This window comes from Periophthalmus magnuspinnatus, chromosome 3, assembly GCF_009829125.3.
Source record: "Periophthalmus magnuspinnatus isolate fPerMag1 chromosome 3, fPerMag1.2.pri, whole genome shotgun sequence".
Taxonomy (NCBI): Eukaryota; Metazoa; Chordata; class Actinopteri; order Gobiiformes; family Gobiidae; genus Periophthalmus; species Periophthalmus magnuspinnatus.
Window position 1 is genome coordinate 36,384,396 of NC_047128.1, and position 27,026 is coordinate 36,411,421.

The following is a 27,026-nucleotide window of genomic DNA, read 5'->3' on the forward strand; positions in this document are numbered from 1 at the left end:
AAGTGTTAATGACACAGTCTAGAGACGTGTAAAGTGTTAATGGCACTGTCTAGAGACGCGTAAAGTGTTAATGACACAGTCTAGACACGCGTAAAGTGTTAATGACACAGTCTAGAGACGCGTAAAGTGTTAATGACACAGTCTAGAGACGCGTAAAGTGTTAATGACACAGTCTAGAGACGTGTAAAGTGTTAATGACACTGTCTAGAGACGCGTAAAGTGTTAATGACACAGTCTAGAGACGTGTAAAGTGTTAATGACACAGTCTAGAGACGTGTAAAGTGTTAATGACACTGTCTAGAGACGCGTAAAGTGTTAATGACACTGTCTAGAGACGCGTAAAGTGTTAATGACACAGTCTAGACACGTGTAAAGTGTTAATGACACAGTCTAGACACGTGTAAAGTGTTAATGACACAGAGTGTGATCATATCCATCGTTATGTAAAGTATTAAACGTGTTCTACACAGTAACAGCCTGAAGAGCAGCGTCTGATCAGATGCAGTTTTGAGACGTGTAAAATATTAACACTCTAGAGAACAGAGTTTGCATCTCGTCCACATTTCCTCAAATCTTTCATGATTCTCTGTTTCCTGGATCATAAAGAGCTCGACTTCTACTGCAGGATTTAACTCACATAAAAAGTATTTAATAATAAAATGTTCACAGCACAGATGGATGTACAAGTCCAGACAACAGTAAATAATAAATAAATGACATAACGACATAAAACATGATGATTGTGTTTTATCTTTGCTCTTGGACAGACGTCTGGAGGAGTTTCTGGTCCTGAGCCTCTTCATCTGTGTTTAACTCAAGTGTTTTATTTGTGTTAGTTCTTTTTTTATTTTTAGTTCTAAATTGGAGGATTATTGTGACGTTGAAACTCGACACAGTCCTGAGGAAACATGAAACTTGAGCCTGGACAGAAGCCGACGCTGCAGAGGGTCAGAGTCACAGTCACCAGGTACGACATTTATTTTATTTATGCACAGATTTAGCAAATATTTGTTTTTCATTGTTTAATGACATTGTGCTTTTTTTTTTACTATTTATTTTTATTTAATTTAGATTTATTATGATTTAAATTCAGGTTAATGCTCTGATACTCTGAGGTGACATAAGGACGATGCTCATGGAGTTTTGTGTTTGCTACATGAATAATTTAACTTCAGCTTTTTATTTCACTTAAAACAGACGTTCAACCTTTTTACGAGTTTAAAATGTTCAAAAATAAGTTTAAATGTCATTTTTTCTGTAGCACTTCATGGATTTCATAAATAACACACTAAAGTAAAGGTAAAAAACAAACAATATAAACAGTATTATTTTAATTTTAGATCAAAAAGGTAAAGGTTAAAGGTCACCAACCCCTGGACTGTAGTTTTAAACTGATCTGATCTTTATACAAATGAAACACACACTTTTCTGCATAAATATAATAGATCCACAGAGTCGTGCCATTTTTAAATCTCAAAGACGTGATTGATGAAGGAAAAGCCATAAGATAAACACATCATATATTATTTATAGTCATGTTGTGTTTGTGTGGTTTATCGTCATGGTAACTCAACCCTAACGACACATGACGCTGCTGAAAACATTTGATCACCTGCACATCAGATCACACTGAACACTGCAGTTTGTTTTATGAGTCACACATTTTAAACACGATAAACTCAGACCGTCCTTTGTCCAGAACGTTTCAAATATTGTGCTAAATTTACATTTTCCTAATAATTGTAAATCCCTCAGTAAGCGTACGGCGGGGGCTTCTCAAACGGCCCGTACGCCTCTCCGTACAGCATCGGGGCGTTAGGGGCATTGGGTGTCGGGTACCCCCCTGTCTCCTGGGTGCTCCCCTGGGGGTGAGGGTGTCCCGCCAGGTGAGGAGGTCCCAGAGGCTGAGGGGGGACCTGGGGGCGGACCTGGGGGCGGACCTGGGGGTGTGCGATGGGCATCTGTCCTGACGGGGGCTGCTGGCTCTGAGGAGGGTCACAGGGGACAGTGTTGGGGGGACAGCCTCCTTCAGGGACGGGCTGAGGGGTGGACGGGGCGGGGTACGAGGGGTTGGGCTGTGGGAGACACAAAGGACACGTTTGTGAAAATAAGTCACAGATTATAACAACAGAGCGGAGAGTTTATCATAATCAGACACACATTTTAAAGACGCACAATCATCAAATCACAAATACGACATTTATTTAAAGAGTCACTGCAGATGAGTCACGCACAACATATACACACACACAACATATACACACACACAACATATACACACACAACATATACACACACACAACATATACACACACAACATATACACACACAACATATACACACACAACATATACACACACAACATATACACACACAACATATACACACACAACATATACACACGCGCACAACATATACACACGCACACAACATATACACACGCGCACAACATATACACACGCGCACAACATATACACACGCACACAACATATACACACGCACACAACATATACACACACACAACATATACACACACACAACATATACACACACACAACATATACACACACACAACATATACACACACACAACATATACACACACACAACATATACACACACACAACATATACACACGCGCACAACATATACACACGCGCACAACATATACACACGCGCACAACATATACACACGCGCACAACATATACACACGCGCACAACATATACACGCACAACATATACGCACGCAACATATACACACACAACATATACACAACATATACACGCACAACATATACACACACACAACATATACACGCACAACATATACACACACAACATATACACAACATATACACGCACAACATATACGCACGCAACATATACACACACAACATATACGCACACAACATATACACAACATATACACGCACAACATATACACACACACAACATATACACACACAACATATACGCACACAACATATACACAACATATACACGCACAACATATACACACACACAACATATACGTACACAACATATACACGCACAACATATACACACACACAACATATACGTACACAACATATACACAACATATACACGCACAACATATACACACACACAACATATACGTACACAACATATACACAACATATACACAACATATACACGCACAACATATACGCACACAACATCCATCCATCCATTTTCTTCCTCTTATCCGGGGTCGGGTCGCGGGGGCAGCAGTCTAAGCAGGGACTCCCAGACTTCCCTCACCCCGGACACGTCCTCCAGCTCCTCCGGTGGGACCCCAAGGCGTTCCCAGGCTAGAGAGACATAGTCCCTCCAGCGTGTCCTGGGTCTTCCCCGGGGCCTCCTCCCGGTGGGACATGCCCAGAACACCTCCCTAGGGAGGCGTCCAGGAGGCATCCTGAGCAGATGCCCGAGCCTCAGCTGGCTCCTCTCAACATGTAGGAGCAGCGGCTCTACTCCGAGCTCCTCCCGTGTGACCGAGCTCCTCACCCTATCCCTAAGGGTGCGCCCGGCCACTCAGCGGAGGAAGCCCATTTCAGCCGCTTGTATCCGCGACCTTGTCCTTTCGGTCATTACCCAGAGCTCATGACCATAGGTGAGGGTAGGAACGTAGATTGAGGTAAATCGAGAGCTTTGCCTTTGGGCTCAGCTCCTTCTTTACCACAACGGACCGATACAGCGACCGCATCACTGCAGACGCTGCACCGATCCGCCTGTCAATCTCCCGCTCCATCCTTCCCTCACTCGTGAACAAGACCTCGACATACTTGAACTCCTCCACTTGGGGCAGAGACTCACCACCCACCCGGAGAGAGCAAACCACCTTTTTCCGGTCGAGAACCATGGCCTCGGATTTGGAGGAGCTGATTCTCATCCCAGCCGCTTCACACTCGGCTGCAAACCGCCCCAGTGCTGCAGGTCCTGGCTCGAAGAAGCATCAGGACAACATCATCTGCAAACAGCAGAGATGAAATCCTGTGGTTCCCAAACCAGGCCCCCTCCGGCCCCTGGCTGCACCTAGAAATTCTGTCCATAAATATAATGAACAGAACCGGTGACAAAGGGCAGCCCTGAGTCCAACATGCACCGGGAACAGGTCTGACTTACTGCCGGCAATGAACACAGCTCCTGCTCCGGTCATACAGGGACCGGACCTCATACTCCCAGAGCACCCCCCAAAGGGCACCACGAGGGACACGGTCGAATGCCTTCTCCAGATCCACAAAACACATGTGGACTGGTTGGGCATACTCCCATGAGCCCTCGAGGACCCGATGGAGAGTATAGAGCTGGTCCAGTGTTCCACGACCAGGACGAAAACCACACTGCTCCTCCTGAATCCGAGGTTCGACTATCGGTCGGATTCTCCTCTCCAGCACCCTGGAATAGACCTTACCGGGAAGGCTGAGGAGTGTGATTCCCCTGTAATTGGAACACACCCTCCGGTCCCCCTTCTTATACAGAGGGACCACCACCCCGGTCTGCCATTCCACAGGTACTGTCCCCGACCGCCACGCGATGCTGCAGAGACGTGTCAGCCAAGACAGCCCCACAACATCCAGAGACTTGAGATACTCAGGACGGATCTCGTCCACCCCCGGAGCCACCGAGGAGCTTGCCAACCACCTCAGTGACTTCAGCCTCGAGTTTTTGCCTCTGTGACTGCCCGAGCCGCGGCCCGCTTGGCCCGCCGGTACTCATCAGCTGCCTCAGGAGTCCCACGAGCCAACAAGGCTCGATAGGACTCCTTCTTCAGCTTGACGGCATCCCTTACTTCCGGTGTCCACCACCGGGTTCGGGGATTGCCGCCGTGACAAGCACCACAGACCTTACGACCACAGCTACGAGCAGCCGCATCGACAATAGAGGTGGAGAACATGGCCCACTCGGAGTCCATGTCTCCAACCTCCCCCGGGATCAGGGAGAAGCTCTCCCGGAGGTGGGAGTTGAAGACCCCCCTGACAGAGGGCTCCGCCAGACGTTCCCAGCAGACCCTCACAATGCGCTTGGGCCTGCCAGGTCTGTCCGGCTTCCTCCTCCGCCAGCGGATCCAACTCACCACCAGGTGGTGATCAGTTGACAGCTCAGCCCCTCTCTTCACCCGAGTGTCCAAGACACGCGGTCGGAGGTCAGATGACACGACAACAAAGTCGATCATCGACCTCCGACCTAGAGTGTCCTGGTGCCATGTGCACCGATGGACACCCTTGTGCTCGAACATGGTGTTTGTTATGGACAAGCTGTGACTAGCACAGAAGTCCGATAACAAAACACCGCTCGGGTTCAGATCGGGGAGGCCGTTCCTCCCAATCACGCCCCTCCAAGTGTCACTGTCGTTACCCACATGGGCGTTGAAGTCCCCCAGGAGAACAACGGAGTCCCCGGTTGGTGCACTGTCTAGTACCCCTCCCAGGGGACTCCAAGAAGGCCAGGTACTCTGCACTACTGTTTGGCCCGTAGGCCGACACAACAGTGAGAGACCTGTCCCCGACCCGAAGGCGCAGGGACGCGACCCTCTCGTTCACCGGAGTGAACCCCAACACGCAGCGGCTGAGCTGTGGGGCAATGAGCAAGCCCACACCAGCTCGCCGCCGCTCCCCGCGGGCAACGCCAGAGAAATGGAGAGTCCAACCCCTCTCAAGAAGTTGGGTTCCAGAGCCCGAGCTGTGCGTGGAGGTGAGGCCGACTATATCTAGCCGGTAACGCTCAACCTCCCGCACAAGCTCAGGCTCCTTCCCCCCCAGCGAGGTGACATTCCACGTCCCCAGAGCTAGTCTCCATGTCCAGAGATCTGGTCGTTGAGGTCCCTGCCTTCGACTGCTGCCCGGATCTCTCTGCACCCGCCCCTCATGGCTCCTCTCGCAGGTGGTGGGTCCACATGAGGACGGCCCCACGTCGTTCCTTCGGGCTGGGCCCGACCGGGCCCCGTGGGGAAAGGCCCGGCCACCAGGCGCTCGCTGCCGAGCACCCACCCCAGGCCTGGCTCCAGGGTGGGGCCCCGGTAACGCCAGTCCGGGCGACGTAAACTGCCTTGTTGTATTTTTCTTCATGATGGGCTTCTGAACCGCTCTTAGTCAGACCCGTCTCCCAGGACCTGTTTGCCATGGGTGACCCTACCAGGGGCATGAAGCCCCCGACAACATAGCTCCCAGGATCATTCGGGCTCAAACCTCCACCACGTTAAGGTGGCGGTTCGGGGAGGGGCACACGACATATACGCACACAACATATACGCACGCAACATATACACAACATACACGCGCGCAACATATACACACACTGTATCTAATAGTAAAATCTCTACAGTGAGTTAATAATAATCCACATCACTTCTGCCGAGACTCGTGTTAGAGTAAAACCTGGTGTGACTTAATCCTCCTCCTGTTTAACACAGACTAAACCTTTGATCCTGCTCCTTGTGACCTTTGCCCTCTGCATTTGACCCATCCTTCTGCCTCTTCAGGGTCAGGAGAGCTCAGGCTGATGACACTGTGGTCTGTGGTCAGGACATGGAGCGTTACCTCTAAACGACTCACCGGGACGGGGAGGGGGTAGTTGGGGTAGGCGGGCAGGGCCTGGGGCGGGCAGAAGCTGGCGTAGGTCAGGATGTGCTGGTTTGGGTTGTACAGGATGTGAGGAGGCGGCGCTGGACTCGGGGGGACGTTACGAGACGGTTTCTGCTGCAAAAGAAAAGTGTAAAAATGTAAAAAATAAAATGAAACTGGAACAAACAAAAAGAGCAGAATCAATGAAAACGGAAAGAAAACGGCAAAAAACAAAATAAAACAGTCTTCAACTTTTTGATACTTTTTCCAGATGAAGGTTTACGTCGACTGCTCACTAGCGCCTCATAGTGGTTTGTTTGTTGGGACTTTAAACCGGGACGAGGGGCTTTTTTTACTCTCACACACCTGGGATACTGTTCTGTAGAAGTCAGACTGCAGGTGGCGCTGTCGTCCTGCCTCCACCGGTAAGAAAACAGCACCAAAATGTGTTTAAAGCAACTGAGAAGGAACAGTCCAGATCAGTTTGACCCTTCACATTAGTGCAGTTATTTGTTCTATTTGTTGTATTTGTTTCATTTTTTTAAAATTTGTTTCATTTGTTTCATTTGTTTTATTTGTTTTATTTGTTGTATTTGTTGTATTTGTTGTATTTGTTTTATTTGTTTCATTTGTTTTATTTGTTTCCTTCTTTGGTGAATAAATTCTAAAATCTCAGTGATTTTATTGTGATTCAAAACCACAACTTAAACATTCACTTTTTCACTTTTATAATCTGTGTATCATTCATTTTGTTTTTTAAAGGTCAAAGCCATTTGTAATAAAAAGTCAAAAATAATTAAACCAAAAAAATAAATAAAAATTGTTTAATATTAATAGTTAAAAAATGATCAGGCCTCAACAAATCCTGACCCTGTGCAAAAAGTCTGGACACTCCTGCTCTAGTGGCATAAAATAGATTCCACATTATCGTTTATCGTGGATATATCAAATTTCAAAATGAGAAAGCTGCATTTAAACGACACTTTTACAAACACAAACCCTCTGATTGTTTCTCACCAGGTCCTTATAAGCTCCCAGCAGCGCCGCGGTGATGATTCCCAGAAACATGGCGACGACGTTGAGCACGACGGACGCCCAGAGCAGACGATGGAGGTGGATCACGTCCCAGCAGCTCCTCACACCTGTGAACCTGTAGTACTGCGAGTGGTAGTCACTGCGAAAATGGAACAAAATAGAACAAAACAGAACAAAATAGAACATCTGTCACTGGACAAACATCTTCACTCCTACAGATTTAAACTTTGTCTTTTACAAACACAGTACATTTTAGGTTAATTTTCCTTCTGTGAGTCTAAAGTGAATAAAACTTTGTTCATATGATTTAATTTGTCTCATTTTTGTGTCTTTTCTTTGATAAACTACATTTTATACATTATTTCATGTTTTCTTAACGACATAAACTTCAAATTATAAATCAAAGTTACGCTCACTAGTATTTTTCCCTTCGTTCTTGAGTCGATTTTGTGCTTAAGTCAGAACTGTCCAAACTACGGCCCAGGGGCTGAATGCGGCCCGCAGACTCTTTTTTGTTGGCCCTGATGTCTAAACTGGCCCCAATTGATCAGGAAGTATCTTTGTTTCAGTCTGTGGCTCTCGGGGAAAATAGTTTGGGCTTGACTTAAGTAATAATATATTTTTTTAACATTACTCAAATATAATGATAAAAACTCATGTGAGTGTTTAATCGTACAGCTCTGACCTCTGACCTCTCACAGTTGTGTCATATTTCGTGGTTTATGCGTCGCTCTGACCTCTCACCTCTCACAGTTGAACAGGTAGCAGCAGTAGCAGGTGTGACTCTCCAGTTTGAGTTTACAGGGTTTGTTTGAAGCTCGACACGTCACCTGGACACAACACACAACATGACACACAACATGACACACGACACACAACATGACACACAACATGACACACAATACGACAAACAACATGACACACGACAAATGACATGACACACAACATGACGCATGACACGACACACGACACGACACACAACATGACACACGACATGACACACAATACGACACACAACATGACACACGACACACGACACGACACACAACATGACACACGACAAAAAAATAACATTTAAAAACAGAATTAATTCAGAAAAAGACGTGTGTGAAGAATTTCAGTGATGATGATGATGATGATGATGATCTACAGATGGAAATATTTAACTTTGAATTGTTAATTTCCATGGCAACTGTCCACATTGTGCACCTTAAACCTGCAGGGGGCAGCACAGCCTCCTCATGGACGTGTGACTTTATGATTTAAATATGAGTTTTTTCTTGATTGTTCTGTGCAGAATGAAGTTGTTTTTGTGCATAAATAAACATAAATTCTATTGTTCTTCTTTTATAACTAATAAAAATATAAACGTGTATTTTCTCGTGGTCAGACCTCGGTGTAGTAGTTGTCGTAGGCGTATCCAGACACACTTCCGTAGTAGTCGCACATGTCCTCCTCCAGCGGCCGCACGTCCTGTAGATCAGGAATAATCACAATTAAAACAGAATTCATTAAAGTTTCTCTTTTATTCCACACACAAAAGCCCCGGCGTCGTTTTATTCTGCAGATTAATAAAAAGACGGCGGCAGTAAAAGTTTCTGTTTAAATGAGACGCTACATCACTTTTATTTTTCTTCACTGGTCAATGGTCAGATTTTATACGACGATTTTCCACCTTCAGACGCACAAAGAGATTTACAACAACGAACCAGTCACACAATCACACACACACACACACACCCCTACACACACTGGGGCGAAGGGGTACGTGTCTTGCCCAACGACACAATGACAGTATTAATCTTTGGGAGCTGGAATCGCACCGACAACCTGTGAGACAGTGGATCTGTTTTAGCAGCAATGTTTATGTGAAGAACAGGATGTGTGTGTCATGTGTGTGTCGGTGTGTGTGTGTGATGTGGGGGTGTGTGTGTGTGTGTGTGTGTCATGTGTGTGTGTGTCATGTGTGTGTGGGGGTGTGTGTGTGTGATGTGGGTGTGTGTGTGTCATGTGTGTGTCGGGGTGTGGGTGTGTGTGTGTCATGTGTGATGTGTGTGTCATGTGTGATGTGTGTGTGAACAGCTCCTTGATATAAACCATGTGTCTAATATAAATGTGTTAATATCTGTATGAACCTTTGAAATATACAACGAGCTGTGTGTGTCTGTGTGTGTGATGTGTGACATTTGTGTGATGTATGTGTGTGTGTGTGACGTGTGTGGGTGGGGGTGTGTGTGTGTGTGTGTGTGTGTGAAACATACAATAAGTTGTGATGCGATGATTCCGTCCACGATGGCACATAAAAACGCCGCGATGACGCCCATACTGATGAAGATGATGGAGGCGATCAGCTACAAACACAAAACACACACACAAAACACAAAACACACATTAAACACAAAACACACATTAAACACAAAACACACATTAAACACAAAACACAAAACACACATTAAACACAAAACACACATTAAACACAAAACACAAAACACACATTAAACACAAACACACATTAAACACAAAACACACATTAAACACAAAAAACACATTAAACACAAACACACATTAAACACAAAACACACATTAAACACAAACACACATTAAACACAATCACAAAACACACATTAAACACAATCACAAAACACACATTAAACACAAACACAAAACACAAAAAACACAAACACAAAACTCAACACAACTACTCAAACAGGCGCGTTAGCTGTTAGCTTGTTCTTATTTACTCTCTTAAAGTTGTTTGGAGTGAGTCATGTCTGAGTCTTTAAATGTTTATTGTCAAGACGCCATTTTACCGTATCGCCATGTCCCCGTTTTCACCTCCACTGTGACGTGCGCACTGTGACACGCCCACTGAGACAATCGTTGATACTCGTAGGACTCTGCAGCGTCGCATCGTCATTTTGGTCCAAATGTATAAAAACGACCTGTTCGAGTGTCCATCTGTCCACAGGGGGCGCCACAGCGGCGCTTTGCTGTGATGACGTTTACGGCGACGTCAGCTCCTATTGGACACCACAGTTTTCTCACGTGGACGTCAGCGGATTTGTTTGTTTTATTAAGTAATTTTAGATGAATATTGTGATTTAAATGTGTAAATTATAATTTGGAATTTTGGAACCCATCTTCTTGAGAGGGGTTGGACTCTCCATTTCTCTGGCGTTGCCCGCGGGGAGCGGCGGCGAGCTGGTGTGGGCTTGCTCATTGCCCCATAGCTCAGCCGCTGCGTGTTGGGGTTCACTCCGGTGAACGAGAGGGTCGCGTCCCTGCGCCTTCGGGTCGGGGACAGGTCTCTCACTGTTGTGTCGGCCTACGGGCCAAACAGCAGTGCAGAGTACCCGGCCTTCTTGGAGTCCCTGGGAGGGGTACTAGACAGTGCACCAACCGGGGACTCCGTTGTTCTCCTGGGGGACTTCAACGCCCATGTGGGTAACGACAGTGACACTTGGAGGGGCGTGATTGGGAGGAACGGCCTCCCCGATCTGAACCCGAGCGGTGTTTTGTTATTGGACTTCTGTGCTAGTCACAGCTTGTCCATAACAAACACCATGTTCGAGCACAAGGGTGTCCATCGGTGCACATGGCACCAGGACACTCTAGGTCGGAGGTCGATGATCGACTTTGTTGTCGTGTCATCTGACCTCCGACCGCGTGTCTTGGACACTCGGGTGAAGAGAGGGGCTGAGCTGTCAACTGATCACCACCTGGTGGTGAGTTGGATCCGCTGGCGGAGGAGGAAGCCGGACAGACCTGGCAGACCCAAGCGCATTGTGAGGGTCTGCTGGGAACGTCTGGCGGAGCCCTCTGTCAGGGGGGTCTTCAACTCCCGCCTCCGGGAGAGCTTCTCCCTGATCCCGGGGGAGGTTGGAGACATGGACTCCGAGTGGGCCATGTTCTCCACCTCTATTGTTGATGCGGCTGCTCGTAGCTGTGGTCGTAAGGTCTGTGGTGCTTGTCGCGGCGGCAATCCCCGAACCCGGTGGTGGACACCGGAAGTAAGGGATGCCGTCAAGCTGAAGAAGGAGTCCTATCGAGCCTTGTTGGCTCGTGGGACTCCTGAGGCAGCTGATGAGTACCGGCAGGCCAAGCGTGCCGCGGCTCGGGCAGTCACAGAGGCAAAAACTCGGGGTTGGGAGGAGTTCGGGGAGGCCATGGAGGAGGACTATCGGACGGCCTCAAAGAGATTCTGGCAAACCGTCCGACGCCTCAGGAGGGGAAAGCAGTGCTTCACCAACACTGTTTACAGTGCGGGTGGAGAGCTGCTGACCTCGACTGGGGATGTTGTCGGGCGGTGGAAGGAATACTTTGAGGATCTCCTCAATCCCACTGTCACGTCTTCCGAGGAGGAAGCAGAAACTGGGGACCCAGAGGCGGACTCGTCCATCACCCTGGCTGAAGTCACTGAGGTGGTTGGCAAGCTCCTCGGTGGCAAGGCTCCGGGGGTGGATGAGATCCGTCCTGAATACCTCAAGTCTCTGGATGTTGTGGGACTGTCTTGGCTGACACGTCTCTGCAACATCGCGTGGCGGTCGGGGACAGTACCTGTGGAATGGCAGACCGGGGTGATGGTCCCTCTGTATAAAAAGGGGGACCGGAGGGTGTGTTCCAATTACAGGGGAATCACACTCCTCAGCCTTCCCGGTAAGGTCTATTCCAGGGTGCTGGAGAGGAGAATCCGACCGATAGTCGAACCTCGGATTCAGGAAGAGCAGTGTGGTTTTCGTCCTGGTCGTGGAACACTGGACCAGCTCTATACTCTCCATCGGGTCCTCGAGGGCTCATGGGAGTATGCCCAACCAGTCCACATGTGTTTTGTGGATCTGGAGAAGGCATTCGACTGTGTCCCTCGTGGTGTCCTTTGGGGGGTGCTCTGGGAGTATGGGGTCCGGGGCTCTTTGCTAAGGGCTGTCCGGTCCCTGTATGACCGGAGCAGGAGCTGTGTTCGCATTGCCGGCAGTAAGTCAGACCTGTTCCCGGTGCATGTTGGACTCAGGGCTGCCCTTTGTCACCGGTTCTGTTCATTATATTTATGGACAGAATTTCTAGGTTCAGCCAGGGGCCGGAGGGGGCCTGGTTTGGGAACCACAGGATTTCATCTCTGCTGTTTGCAGATGATGTTGTCCTGATGGCTTCTTCGAGTCAGGACCTGCAGCACTGGGGCGGTTTGCAGCCGAGTGTGAAGTGGCTGGGATGAGAATCAGCTCCTCCAAATCCGAGGCCATGGTTCTCGACCGGAAAAAGGTGGTTTGCTCTCTCCGGGTGGGTGGAGAGTCTCTGCCCCAAGTGGAGGAGTTCAAGTATCTCGGGGTCTTGTTCACGAGTGAGGGAAGGATGGAGCGTGAGATTGACAGTTGGATCGGTGCAGCGTCTGCAGTGATGCGGTCGCTGTATCGGTCCGTTGTGGTAAAGAAGGAGCTGAGCTGGAAGGCGAAGCTCTCTATTTACCGGTCAATCTACGTTCCTACTCTCACCTATGGTCATGAGCTCTGGGTAATGACCGAAAGGACAAGATCGCGGATACAAGCGGCTGAAATGGGCTTCCTCCGCAGAGTGGCCGGGCGCACCCTTAGGGATAGGGTGAGGAGCTCGGTCACACGGGAGGAGCTCGGAGTAGAGCCGCTGCTCCTACACGTTGAGAGGAACCAGCTGAGGTGGCTCGGGCATCTGCTCAGGATGCCTCCTGGACGCCTCCCTAGGGAGATGTTCTGGGCATGTCCCACCGGGAGGAGGCCCCGGGGAAGACCCAGGACACGCTGGAGGGACTATGTCTCTCGGCTGGCCTGGGAACGCCTTGGGGTCCCACCGGAGGAGCTGGAGGACGTGTCCGGGGTGAGGGAAGTCTGGGAGTCCCTGCTTAGACTGCTGCCCCCGCGACCCGGCCCCGGATAAGAGGAAGAAAATGGATGGATGGATGGATGGAATTATAATTATTATTTCTTTCTCTGACAGACACCACCATCTGGCTGAGTTTAGTACTGCGCCTTTGTTCACTGCAGTCTCATCGAGTTAATGCTCTGATGAATAATCCAATGTTTTTGCAGTTTTTTTGTTTTTTATAGATTAAAAAAATGATATAAAATTAATTAAATGTGGAGGGACAAATCCATTTAGAACTTTAAATAAAACGAGCATCCAGAAACTGATCATGTTATAATAATATACACTCACACGTTTAATCTTACTTTGTATTTATTTATTGCATCGTTCTGTGTCGTTCTGCGTCGTTGTGTGTCGTTGTGTGTCGTTGTGTGTTGTGTGTCGTTCTGTGTCGTTCTGCGTCGTTCTGTGTCGTTGTGTGTCGTTCTGTGTCGTTCTGTGTCGTTGTGTGTCGTTCTGTGTTGTTGTGTGTCGTTCTGCGTCGTTCTGTGTCGTTGTGTGTCGTTGTGTGTCGTTGTGTGTCGTTGTGTGTCGTTGTGTGTCGTTGTGTGAGTCATGGGCCGTGTGTGAGATTGAGGTCGAACAAAGTCAATGTAAAAGTGAAGATCTACAGCTCAAAGACAAACTGCTGCTGTTTTATCGTCCTCAGTTCGTTCGTGTTCGGACAAATTCATCAAAACAAAATAAATGATGAAGATAAAAAGTTTGAGACGCAAAAGTGTAAATATGACACATCACAAATCTGAAAAAGGAAAACAGCTGAAACTTGGAGCGTTTTCTCTCAAATAAAATCCTCCATTTTCCTCTTCTTTACCTTGAGCATGGACTCCCAGACTTCCCCCACCCCAGACGCTTCACTTAAGTTAGAGCCTAAACCGTGTCATTTTATCACATTTATAAAAGAGAGTGAATATGTAACAGTGTGATCTTTTTCAGGATCAAGATTTTGATTCATTGTCCTGATTCGTGTGACTCTGGGTTTTATTCTGCCAAATGTGGAGTCAAATGTTTTAAAGAAAACATTTAACCACACGTTCTGCACAAAGGACATTTAAAGTGTCATCTTATAAAACACAACAGAGTCCTGCTCGTGTTTAAACCCAAAGCAAACAAATGAGTTTTCAACAAAGATTTATCCTCCTGAGACTTGGTGTCCTCAGGTGGACGACACGTTTTGGTTTGTCTCGACCACAATGCACATTTTTAGAAGAAGAAGAAAAGAAACAAGAACAGAAACGAGAATAGAAACAATGCAAAAATATTCAATTTAGAATATTTTTGAGTTTAGAATGTTCAGAATATTTATTTATTTTTATTTATTTTTTGTTAAAGTCACACGTCTCCTGCTCCTGTCTCTTCACACGAGACACTTTGTTCCCAGAGACACGATTATTGTTTCTCATTTTGTTTTTATTCATGTTTCTGTTTCAGGGTTTTCATAGTTTTTGTAAATCATTATTCAAACGTTTTATCAAAATGATTCAAATGTGACGACATTTGATTCACTTTTCTCAGAAACTTCATAAAGTAAAAAATAATTGTGTTTTGACTCATCAGGTCCAAACAACAAAGAGAACAAAGTGTGTCCTGAGCTGAGTCTGAGGAAACACGTTAAACACGTTAAAGTTCTGACACAGTCTGTGCGTCACATATTTCACAGAATAATCTCGCTCTAATGTCCGTCTCCGATCACTGTCCAGTAAAACCAGCTGGACGACACAGATGCCCCGACTTTATTTTTACGACTTTGGGTTTTTTACGGCGTTTTCACGTTTCCCTCAGGACTCGACCGTCTGGACTTAAACCAGAAATGTTCTTGTTCTGGAGCTGAATGGACTGAATGTCTGGAGATATTTACAACGTACAAGCTTCAGTACGATTAAAAACACAAATAAAACTACTACAGTACTGATACTTCTACAAACACTTAGCACTACTACAGTACTGATACTTCTACAAATACTTAGCAGTACTACAGTACTGATACTTCTACAAATACTTAGCACTACTACAGTACTGATACTTCTACAAATACTTAGCATTACTACAGTACTGATACTTCTACAAATACTTAGCACTACTACAGTACTGATACTTCGACAAATACTTAGCAGTACTACAGTACTGATACTTCTACAAACACTTAGCACTACTACAGTACTGATACTAGAATTTTTGCTTTGAAAAACATTTCAACAATTTTTGGGAAATTTCAACACTGTTTAGGAGCAAAGTTTAGGCCTGAATAAGAAAAACAATCAGAGGAAATGTACTTGCAGTTACACCGACTGACCACTGAATTGACCTCAATGGAGTGTGGCAGCAGAGAGCACTGTAGAGGAGCTCCACCATTTAAACCAGTGCACCAGGCCAAGTTACAGGTCAGATCTGTGGAGAGGCAGCTCTGCTCACAGTAAAAACAGGTTTTCAATGTCGTTTGAGAAAAAAAAAACAGCTGTAACTAAATAAACGATCAGATTAATGCCACAGGGCGCGACTCTCCATTAGAAAAGTTACACAATGCACCTTTTATTTGGTTTAATGGTTTCACTTTTAAAATGTGGCGTTTGAACAGCGATGGATCCCTGATGGTAAAGTTTGGGTTGATCTTGTTAAAACTTTATTTTGTGACGTGTAAATCTCCACAATGACACGATAAAAACCTCACAAAAGATAAAAGTTCATTTAAATCATCCAAACTGCATTTTGTCCAAATCATTGACTTATTTAATCAGACTCATTTATTTTAGCTGCAAATCTCAAAATCTCGGCTGTGAAAACAATGTATTTTTTCAGTAAAGTTTTATCTGCCGCCTCGGGCCAGACTTTCTACTTCATTAGCGCCGTAAATGACTTTGGTTTTATGGGCTGTGGCGAAGGCGAAGGAGCAGCACTAACGCAGTACTTCACCTGGGTACAGAGAGGGACGGAGTACTCGGTTTGTTACTGAAGTAGAAGTACAGAGACAAGAAAGAGCAAAGAAATACTTAAGTATAAGTACATTTTATCTCCAGCCTAAACCCTTTTATGTACAGCCTCATACGAGCTCAATCATGTTTTTGAATATAATGACTGAATAAAATATCAAAAGTATCACATCAAAAAAGTATCTGTTCAAAAATGTACTAAAAGAGCAAAAAGTAAAAGTATTTCACGCAGATTTTGAGTCTTATAAATCTTCAAATGTGGTGATTTTAATAAAGATTTGTATATTTTTGTTTGTAAATGTGTTAAAAATAAACCTCAGTCTTTCCTGCAGGTCTCAGACGATCAGAAAAATACTTTTACTGCTCTCAAATGTACTGGTACTAAACCAGGAAAAAGAAACTGGATAAAAGTTTATAAAATACACAACTACATAATAAAATATTGCATATATATTATAAACACACAACTACAGAACTACACGACAGTTTACTGCATAATAAAACATCTCTGACATTTTAGAGCCACATGAGCCGGGACTAAACCGGGACTAAACCAGAACTAAACCAGGACTAAACCAGGACTAAACCAGAACTAAACCAGAACTAAACCAGGACTAAACCAGGACTGAACCAGGACTAAACCAGGACTAAACCAGGACTAAACCAGGACTAAACCGGGACTAAACCGGGACTAAACCGGGACTAAACCAGGACTAAACCAGGACTAAACCAGGACTAAACCAGGGACTAAACCAGGACTAAACCAGGACTAAACCAGGACTAAACCAGGACTAAACCAGGACTAAACCAGGGACTAAACCAGGGCTAAACCAGGACTGAACCAGGACTAAACCAGGGACTAAACCAGGGACTAAACCAGGACTAAACCAGGACTAAACCAGGACTAAACCAGGACTAAACCAGGACTGAACCAGGACTAAACCGGGGCTAAACCGGGACTGAACCGGGACTAAACCGGGACTAAACCGGGACTAAACCGGGACTAAACCAGGACTAAACCAGGACTAAACCAGGACTAAACCGGGACTAAACCAGGACTAAACCAGGACTAAACCAGGGCTAAACCAGGACTGAACATGGGGTATCAGACAGTGTTTAAATCCAGACTCTGTTCTGTTTCTCTGCTGTGACTTAAAGGTTTTTATTCTGCACTTTTCTGTTTTAAAGTTAATTTGATGATTATTTGTGATTATTTATGTTTTGATTTGTTGTTTTGTGATTTTAACGTTTTTCTTATTCTAGAAAACAGTTAGTTTACGTATGAAATGTGCTGTACAAAGAAGCTCACACACACACACACACACACACACACACCCACACCCCTACACACACACACACACACGAGGCCGTTCTCCCACAGACTCGTCCAAACACTTTGTCCTTTTCCACATTTTGAGACGCTTCAATTTAACCAATTTCACAGTTAATTTAGTTCGAGACACGAGGAGTGAGTTTAGGGCCGGGGGTCACACTCTGGGGGTCACACTCTGGGGGTCACACTCTGGGGGTCACACTCTGAGGCGGGGGATTATGTAACTGAAGCTGCTGACGACTCAATGACCCGACGACCAATCAAACCAGCGGCGGTAATAAGTGTCCACCGTCTGAACAAAATAAAATACAACATCTACACACTCCGGCCCCTCGAGGTCACCCTGAGAGAAACAGAGAGCTCGTCCAGGGCATCTGGAGCGTTTAGTCGTAAAGAAAAGAGAAGGAGGTGTGGAGAGGACATGAAGTTTTATGTGAGACATGCAGAGGTGAGATAAGGCCCAGGAGACGCAGAAGACACTGAGACTTTACAACCAAATCATGAACAGAGTCAAAGAACAAGTAATGTGTCCCCTCCATGAAAGAAGGAGACAGGGAAATGTGTCCAGAGGGAATTAAAGACAAAAGAGAGACACGAGGGTGAGACACGAGGGTGAGACACGAGGGTGAGACACGAGGGTGAGACACGAGGGTGAGACACGAGGGTGAGACACGAGGGTGAGACACGAGGGTGAGTCTGAGGTGTTAACGCTTTAAATCCTTTTCCATGATATAAAATCCTCTTTTTGTCCTTGTGTTGTTGCTTTTGTTTGTGTTGTTGTTTTTGTTTGTGTTGTTGTTGTGTTGTTCAGTTGATGTGGAGGTTTTGTTCTTCAGTTCTTGTTTTGTTTTGTTGTTATTTTGGTGTTGTGGTCTGCAGTCGTCTGTATGTTCAGAAAATAAAACAATCACAGGAAATTCAGTGTTTTTCCTCTCAGCAGAGCAGTGTGAGTACTGCAGTATTTAATCATGTTTGAAATACTGAACTAAACTCTTCACACAGACATGACTCTGTCTGTCTGTGTGTGTCTGTGTGGGGTTGTGTGTGTCTGTGTGTGTCGTGTGCGTCTGTGTGTGTGTCTGTGTGTGTGTCTGTGTGTCTGTGTGGGGGTGTGTGCGTCTGTGTGTGTGTCTGTGTGGGTGTGTGTGTGTCTGTGTGTGTCTGTCTGTGTGTGTCTGTGTGGGTGTGTGTGTCTGTGTATGGTCAGTCTGTGTGTGTCTGTGTGTGTCGGGGTGTGTCTGTGTGTGGTCAGTCATATTTAGTTTATGTAAAGTGTGTTTTTTTTTTCTGTCACTTCTTGTTTCTGACACTCGACTGTGTCAGACCTGACTCTGTGTTTATTTGTCGTGTTTTTGTAAAATTTGTGTCTTAAACTTTTCCTCTTTTGTTAAAATCTTACACGTTACATTTGTTTAAATATTTTACACTCTTTTTGTTTAGTTTTACCTTTCACAGCCCTGTTCATTAAATTACTTCTTTATTTCACCATTTTTCCAACTGTTTTTTGTCACTTCCCTGACCCCACACGAGCCGGGTCATAACAACTCTGTTCCACCTTGTGATGTCATCATGTGGTGATACAGGAAGTGCTCCACTGTGTTTTTAAACTCCACACACCTTCATTTATAGAATCATTTGGATCATTACAGCTGGAGTTGTCTCTTATCTCGACTGAACTAAAAGTAAAAGGAGGAGTTAAAGTGAAAACTACCACTTGATGACATCACAAGGTGGAACAGAGCGTTTAGAGCTTTGGAGATGTTACAGACTAATAATAAAGTCAATTCTGTGTACGACTGGAGCTTTAATTACTATATAAATGTATTATTGTGTCACATTTCTCTGGCGGTGTTGTAAGGTCACAGGGCAGCGGTGTGGAGCTACAGGAAGTGATGTCACCGGAGCCTCGGGTGTCAGAGCGTGGGTTTGGTCCAGTTTGTTTCTTTAATGAGCTGATTTGATCGTCTCTAGTTTCAGAGAAAAGAAGAAGAGGACACCTGTGAGGCCCGGAGCACTCACGCTCTGCTCCTGCACCGCATGAAACATTCAACGAGGAGACGCTGACACAATTAAAACATAAAAGTACAGTCGGATTCAACGAGGAGACGCCGACACAATTAAAACACAAAAGTACAGTCGGATTCAACGAGGAGACGCCGACACAAAACACAAAAGTACAGTCGGATTCAATGAGGAGACGCCGACACAAAACACCCAAGTACAGTCAGATTCAACGAGGAGACGCTGACACAATTAAAACACAAAAGTACAGTCGGATTCAACGAGGAGACGCCGACACAAAACACAAAAGTACAGTCGGATTCAATGAGGAGACGCCGACACAAAACACCCAAGTACAGTCAGATTCAACGAGGAGACGCTGACACAAAACACCCAAGTACAGTCGGATTCAACGAGGAGACGCTGACACAAAACACCCAAGTACAGTCGGATTCAACGAGGAGACGCTGACGCAATTAAAACACAAAAGTACAGTCGGATTCAACGAGGAGACGCTGACACAAAACACCCAAGTACAGTCGGATTCAACAAGGAGACGCTGACGCAATTAAAACATAAAAGTACAGTCGGATTCAACGAGGAGACGCTGACGCAATTAAAACATAAAAGTACAGTCGGATTCAACGAGGAGACACTGACGCAATTAAAACATAAAAGTACAGTCGGATTCAACGAGGAGACACTGACGCAATTAAAACATAAAAGTACAGTCGGATTCAATGAGGAGACGCCGACACAAAACACACAAGTACAGTCGGATTCAACGAGGAGACGCTGACGCAATTAAAACACAAAAGTACAGTCGGATTCAATGAGGAGACGCCGACACAAAACACAAAAGTACAGTCGGATTCAACGAGGAGACGCTGACGCAATTAAAACACAAAAGTACAGTCGGATTCAACGAGGAGACGCTGACACAAAACACCCAAGTACAGTCGGATTCAACGAGGAGACGCTGACGCAATTAAAACATAAAAGTACAGTCGGATTCAACGAGGAGACACTGACGCAATTAAAACATAAAAGTACAGTCGGATTCAACGAGGAGACGCCGACACAATTAAAACACAAAGTACAGTCGGATTCAACGAGGAGACGCCGACACAAAACACAAAAGTACAGTCGGATTCAACGAGGAGACGCTGACGCAATTAAAACACAAAAGTACAGTCGGATTCAACGAGGAGACGCTGACGCAATTAAAACACAAAAGTACAGTCGGATTCAATGAGGAGACGCCGACACAAAACACAAAAGTACAGTCGGATTCAACGAGGAGACGCTGACGCAATTAAAACACAAAAGTACAGTCGGATTCAACGAGGAGACGCTGACGCAATTAAAACACAAAAGTACAGTCGGATTCAATGAGGAGACGCCGACACAAAACACAAAAGTACAGTCGGATTCAACGAGGAGACGCCGACACAATTAAAACACAAAAGTACAGTCGGATTCAACGAGGAGACGCCGACACAAAACACAAAAGTACAGTCGGATTCAACGAGGAGACGCCGACACAAAACACAAAAGTACAGTCGGATTCAACGAGGAGACGCTGACACAAAACACAAAAGTACAGTCGGATTCAACGAGGAGACGCCGACACAAAACACAAAAGTACAGTCGGATTCAACAAGGAGACACTGACACAAAACACAAAAGTACAGTCGGATCTAATTGTGATGCGAAATATGAGCAGATCCAGAGAAGAACGAGACTAAATGACCCACTGTGGAGGCCAAAAGTTTAATCTTCGAGGAAGTTTTTAAACTCAGACTTTCCGTTTCTAAGATGAAGTAAAACTAAAACATTTACTGCCCCTGGACCCTCCAGACCGTTACTCATCCAAAACTCAAACGTTTGAAAACATCTGTCACTTCAGAGCTCTGTGGTCTCCATCGCCACGGTAACACAAACCCCCGTGATGTGACACTCTGCACGGACATGAAAAATTCACCACAAAGACTCAAGTGGCATCAGGGACAGAGACAGGGACGGGGACAGAGACGGAGAGAGGGAAAGAGACAGAGGCAGGAACAGAGACAGGGACAGAGACAGAGAGAGGGAAAAAGGTAGAGACAGAGGCAGGGACAGAGACAGGGACAAGGACAGGGACAGGCACATAGAGAGGGAAAGAGACAGGGAGAGAGACAAGGACAGAGACAGAGAGAGGAAGAGGGACAGAGACAGAGACTGGGACAGAGACGGAGAGAGGGAAAGAGACAGGGACAGAGACAGGGACGGGGACAGAGATGGAGAGAGGGAAAGAGGTAGAGACAGAGGCAGGGACAGAGGCAGGGACAAGGACAGGGACAAGGACAGGGGCAGGCACAGAGAGAGGATAAGAGACAGAGAGGGAGAGAAGGACAGAGAGAAGGAGAGGGACAGAGACTGGGACAGGGACAGAGACTGGGACAAGGAGAGAGACAGGGACAGAGACAGAGAGAGAGACAGGGACAGAGAGAGGGAAAGAGGCAGGGACAGAGACAGGGACGGGGACAGAGATGGAGAGAGGGAAAGAGACAGAGACAGGGACAGAGACAGGGACAAGGACAGGGACAGGCACAGAGAGAGGGACGGAGACAGAGACGGAGAGAGGGAGGGGGACAGGGACAGGGACAGAGACAGGGACAGAGACAGGGACAGAGACAGAGACAGGGATCAGACTAGTACACTTGTATACTGAGTTCACTTGAGGACGTTGTGGATTTAAACTTTTAATAAATGGAGTTTGTTGAATCTTTCACAGTTTGAGGTTTAACATTTGAAAAAGTTTATTTTCTTTCATCTTATTGTTTTGAAAAGTGATTTGAATAAAGTTTCTGAATCAGGAGGAACAATAACAGAAATAAAGACAAATATTTGAATAGAACAGTTTCTTTCCCAGGTCTGTCTCTTAAACTTTAAATGTCAAACAGCAGAATGTGTCAAAAATACTTCAGTTACATCATATTTACATTTTTATGCAGTACTTCTGTGACTCTGGTTTGATGCTAAAAAAAAGGCATTTTGTTTGTTTTCTTGTACAAGTGCAATGACAATAAAATAATCTGAATAAAACACAAGAAGAAACTGTAATATTGTGAGTTAATGTTTCTAATAAAATGGGAAAATATGAAAAATATGTGAAATGTGCATTAAGTTACTGAACACATGTACACTGACTGACTGAGGACTTAATCTGCTCAAAATAAATAAACAAACAAATAAATAAAAAAGTAAATCAATAAATGAAGGAATAAAAAAAATAAATACATAAAAAAATGTATTAATAAATTAATTAACAGACTAATGTAAAGTCTGTGTCTGTGTAAACTTGTGTCTGTTTTCACTTGTGTCTGTTTTCACTTGTGTCTGTTTTTCTGACCCTCCTGCTCCATTTTTAGACAAATTGTTCCAGTCCGATATTAATTGAATCGTGTTGTGTCTGGAGACTCGAGCTCAGACTGAAGCTCCAGGTCAAACAAACAGAACTTCAATAATCACATTCACTCCAGATCCAAACGGCGTCTGTGACGTCATCAGTGTGATGTAATAAATGTGATCAGACTGGACCAGGAACAGTACAGAGGTATGTTTGGACACGACGACACAACGACACAACGACAACACAACGACGACACAACGAGAACACAACGACAACACAACGACAACACAACGACAACACAACGAGAACACAATGACAACACAATGACACAACGACACAACGACAACACAACGAGAACATAACAACGACACAACGACACAACGACACAACGACGACACAACGACACAACGACGACACAACGACACAATGACTAATGCCTGTCTCCATGGAGATTTTACTGCTTATCCCAGAATAATCCACATTTATACTGCGATAAATATAAAGAATACTCCACAGTACTGCAGTAAAAGTAAAGAATACTCCACAGTACTGCAGTAAAAGTAAAGAATACTCCACAGTACTGCAGTAAAAGTAAAGAATACTCCACAGTACTGCAGTAAAAGTAAAGAATACTCCACAGTACTGCAGTAAAAGTAAAGAATACTCCACAGTACTGCAGTAAAAGTAAAGAATACTCCACAGTACTGCAGTAAAAGTAAAGAATACTCCACAGTACTGCAGTAAAAGTAAAGAATACTCCACAGTACTGCAGTAAAAGTAAAGAATACTCCACAGTACTGCAGTAAAAGTAAAGAATACTCCACAGTACTGCAGTAAAAGTAAAGAATACTCCACAGTACTGCAGTAAAAGTAAAGAATACTCCACAGTACTGCAGTAAAAGTATCTCTGTCCATGAAGAACATGACGACATCAGACCAAGTTACAGGTTTGATAAGATTAATGCCACACTGTGTGACATTCCAGGTGTTGTCATATCATCTACAGAGACATAAGCAGGAAGTGGACCGATAACCAGAAAAGTTCCACAGTACATCTTTAATCGTCTGGTGTGTTTTATACAGATTATATGAGTCTGATCCTCGTCCTGCGTCTCAGACCTGGTCAAACGTGATCGTCCAATCAGATCTGTTTATTTCAGTGACTCATGTGAAGTGAAGGAGCTCATTGGTCGGCTGTGATTTACAGATAAAATCACATTTCTCTGGCCTCAGATGAACAGTTTTAACACAGTTTAGGCTTCGCTCATTGATTCTGCACAAATCCTTTCATGTTTATCCTTTATTTTCCCGCGCCTGTCCCTGATTGGCTCGTCCACCTGTCAATCACACCTATTTGTAAACAGGGAGGTTGGTCCAGACTCATCTTCATAAAGTGAAGAAGAAGAGTGTGCTCTGGATCCAGATTCATGTGAAACTCCACCATTTTGTCTAAGTCCTAGAAAAACAGTCTTTTGTAATAATTATGTTTGTAAGTCAGATGCCCTTCCACAGACTCTTTTATATTTCCCTAAATGTTTGAATCACACACGGGAGTTTAGACTTAAAGTTCATTTATCGTCTGGGTTTAGTGATCGTGTTGTTTGTTCATGACTTTGTTCCACTCACCATCGGCCGGCGGTTTTCTACGAGGTGAAGAGCGACGACGCCAAGAAACGCTCCAAAGCTCAACTAGAAACACAAATATAAAAAGAAACGTAAAAATATTATAAACATTACACCACTGGATCATAAAAGGTTTAAAAACGTCTCAAAAAGAAGACGTTTAAAAGCCCCACGCTGTTTCCTCGTCACAAACAGAACTGGAGTTGTGTTTTGTTTCATTCACACAAACCCTGCAGATTTAACACTCTGGTCCACCTTGTGATGTCATCGTGTGGTGATACAGGAAGTGCTCCACTGTGTTTTTAAACTCCACCTTCATTTCGAGAATCATTTGGATCATTTCAGCTCTGGAGTTGAACTATAATCTCGACTGAACTAAAGGTAAAAGGAGGAGTTCACTTAAACTCCCACTTGATGACATCACAAGGTGGAACGTCATATTTTGATCTTTGTAGATGTTACAGACGAATAATAAAGTGACTCAAACATGTGAATGAAACAAAACACAACTCCAGGTCTGTTTTTCTGTTTTTCTGTTTTTGAGGAGGAAACATTAGAACACGACTTAAAGCTACAAGAGTCACTTTTGTTCTTTATATTTTCTTTATTTTTCGTGATTTACCGTAATCCCGGAGTAAAATCCTGCCACGCTCACGTTGGAGGTGCGAGTGGCGGCGAGGAACCCGATCGTGAGCACCATCAGAGACAAGACGAGCAGCGTCATGGTGACCCACAGGGCGGTCCTCCCCCGGCGCTGGTACTGGACGACTGGGACAGAGGACACAAGACATTTACCCAAGAGACAGAAAACTGAAGACACAAACACAGCAGATTATTCACGAAGGACCTGCAGCTCTGTGATAGATCATTAAAGATGCATTATGTAACTTTTCTGGTGGAGCGTACACCACCTGCTTCACATGAGGATGTTACAGCCTCAGTTACAAAGACATTAAAACCTAAAAACTCTGTACAAAGGCATTCAACTTATCTCTATTGAGTAAGTGACATAATCAGGCCGAGTTACAGGTCAGATCTGTGAGAAGGCGACGCCACTGAGAGCAGGGAAGCGTGTTTGTTTGTTTGTTTGGTTTTTTTGTATTTTGACCAAATAAAATGCACAAATGACGCCAAAATGTGGGACACTCAAGTCTAAGGAATAACATCCTCCTGGAGACAAGAAAGTGACCCCACCTCTGTCCAGAAAAGTTACACAGTGCAGCTTTAATGAGCAGAATGCCGTCATCGTACAGGCTCTGAGACGTGAGATATAAAACTTACCGTCTGACTCCACTGGCTCCACCTCCTCCGCTCGAGCTGGAGTCGGTTGAGTTGGAGGAGTTTCTGGTGGAGACATTTTTGAAAAAGCTCTGAAATACAAAAATGTGTGGAGTCGTTCTGCGGCGTAGGGTCACTGTGTCTTCATCACTCTGTCTTCATCACTCTGTCTTCATCACTCCGTCTTCATCCCTCTCCTCATCTTCTTCTGTCTCAGACTCAAATCCGTTTCATTTGTGTGAGGGACATGACTCAAACACACTGTGGACCGTGGGACCGTCCTGAGTCGAGTCGGACGTGATGCTCTGAAGTTTGGTGAAGCCCGAGGAGACGCAGGAGAGAAAGAGAGAGGAGGAGCGGCCAATCAGAGAGCAGCCACCGACCAGCGGCCAATCAGAGAGCAGCACACACCGGGGCCTCACATTACACACGACTGTACATGACTCCAGCACCGACGTGTGGTGTGGTGTTGTGTTGTCTGCTGTTGTGTGGTGTTGTGTGGTCTGGTGTTGTGTTGTCTCGTCCTGTACCTGATGTTATGATTCTGGATGAAGTTGACGAATGTAAAGTGTAAATTTAACACAAACCTAAAGCCTCAGACACATGACTCTGAGGATCTGCTGCTGAGGAGAAACTCTGAGGATCTTCTGTCCTGATGGAGACTGGAGATGATCATTCTAACCTTAAACAGACCCTTGAAAAACAGAACATGTGCAGTAATATGTTTGATTTTATTACAATAAATTACAGCTGAGAGTAGAGGCTCTCAAACCAAGAAAAGATCTGGCTTTCCACGTACCACCAGATCCAAATCTTTTCTTTATTCGGAATATTCCAGGTCTAATCTAGGGCCTGAACGTGGACTGCATCATTATCACAGCAGTTCTAACCAAAAACAAAGACAAAAATGTGGATAAATTAACAAATAAACTGAATTCCCACCAGAGAGAGCAACGTTC

General features: G+C 45.1%; 1 protein-coding gene across 1 annotated transcript; it reads right to left on the reverse strand.

Moving 5' to 3' along the window:
• Positions 1–1,751: 1,751 nt before the first annotated feature.
• Positions 1,752–26,146, reverse strand: LOC117393926 (transmembrane protein 255B). The gene is made up of 10 exons (XM_055230031.1): positions 26,071–26,146; positions 25,412–25,557; positions 24,793–24,855; positions 9,881–9,970; positions 9,012–9,092; positions 8,364–8,449; positions 7,602–7,758; positions 6,576–6,719; positions 1,941–2,075; positions 1,752–1,862 (listed from the first exon to the last, which is right to left on the reverse strand). The coding sequence occupies exons 1-10, from the start codon at positions 26,144–26,146 to the stop codon at positions 1,752–1,754; spliced, it is 1,089 nt and encodes a 362-aa protein (XP_055086006.1).
• Between the last annotated feature and the right edge of the window lie 880 nt (positions 26,147–27,026).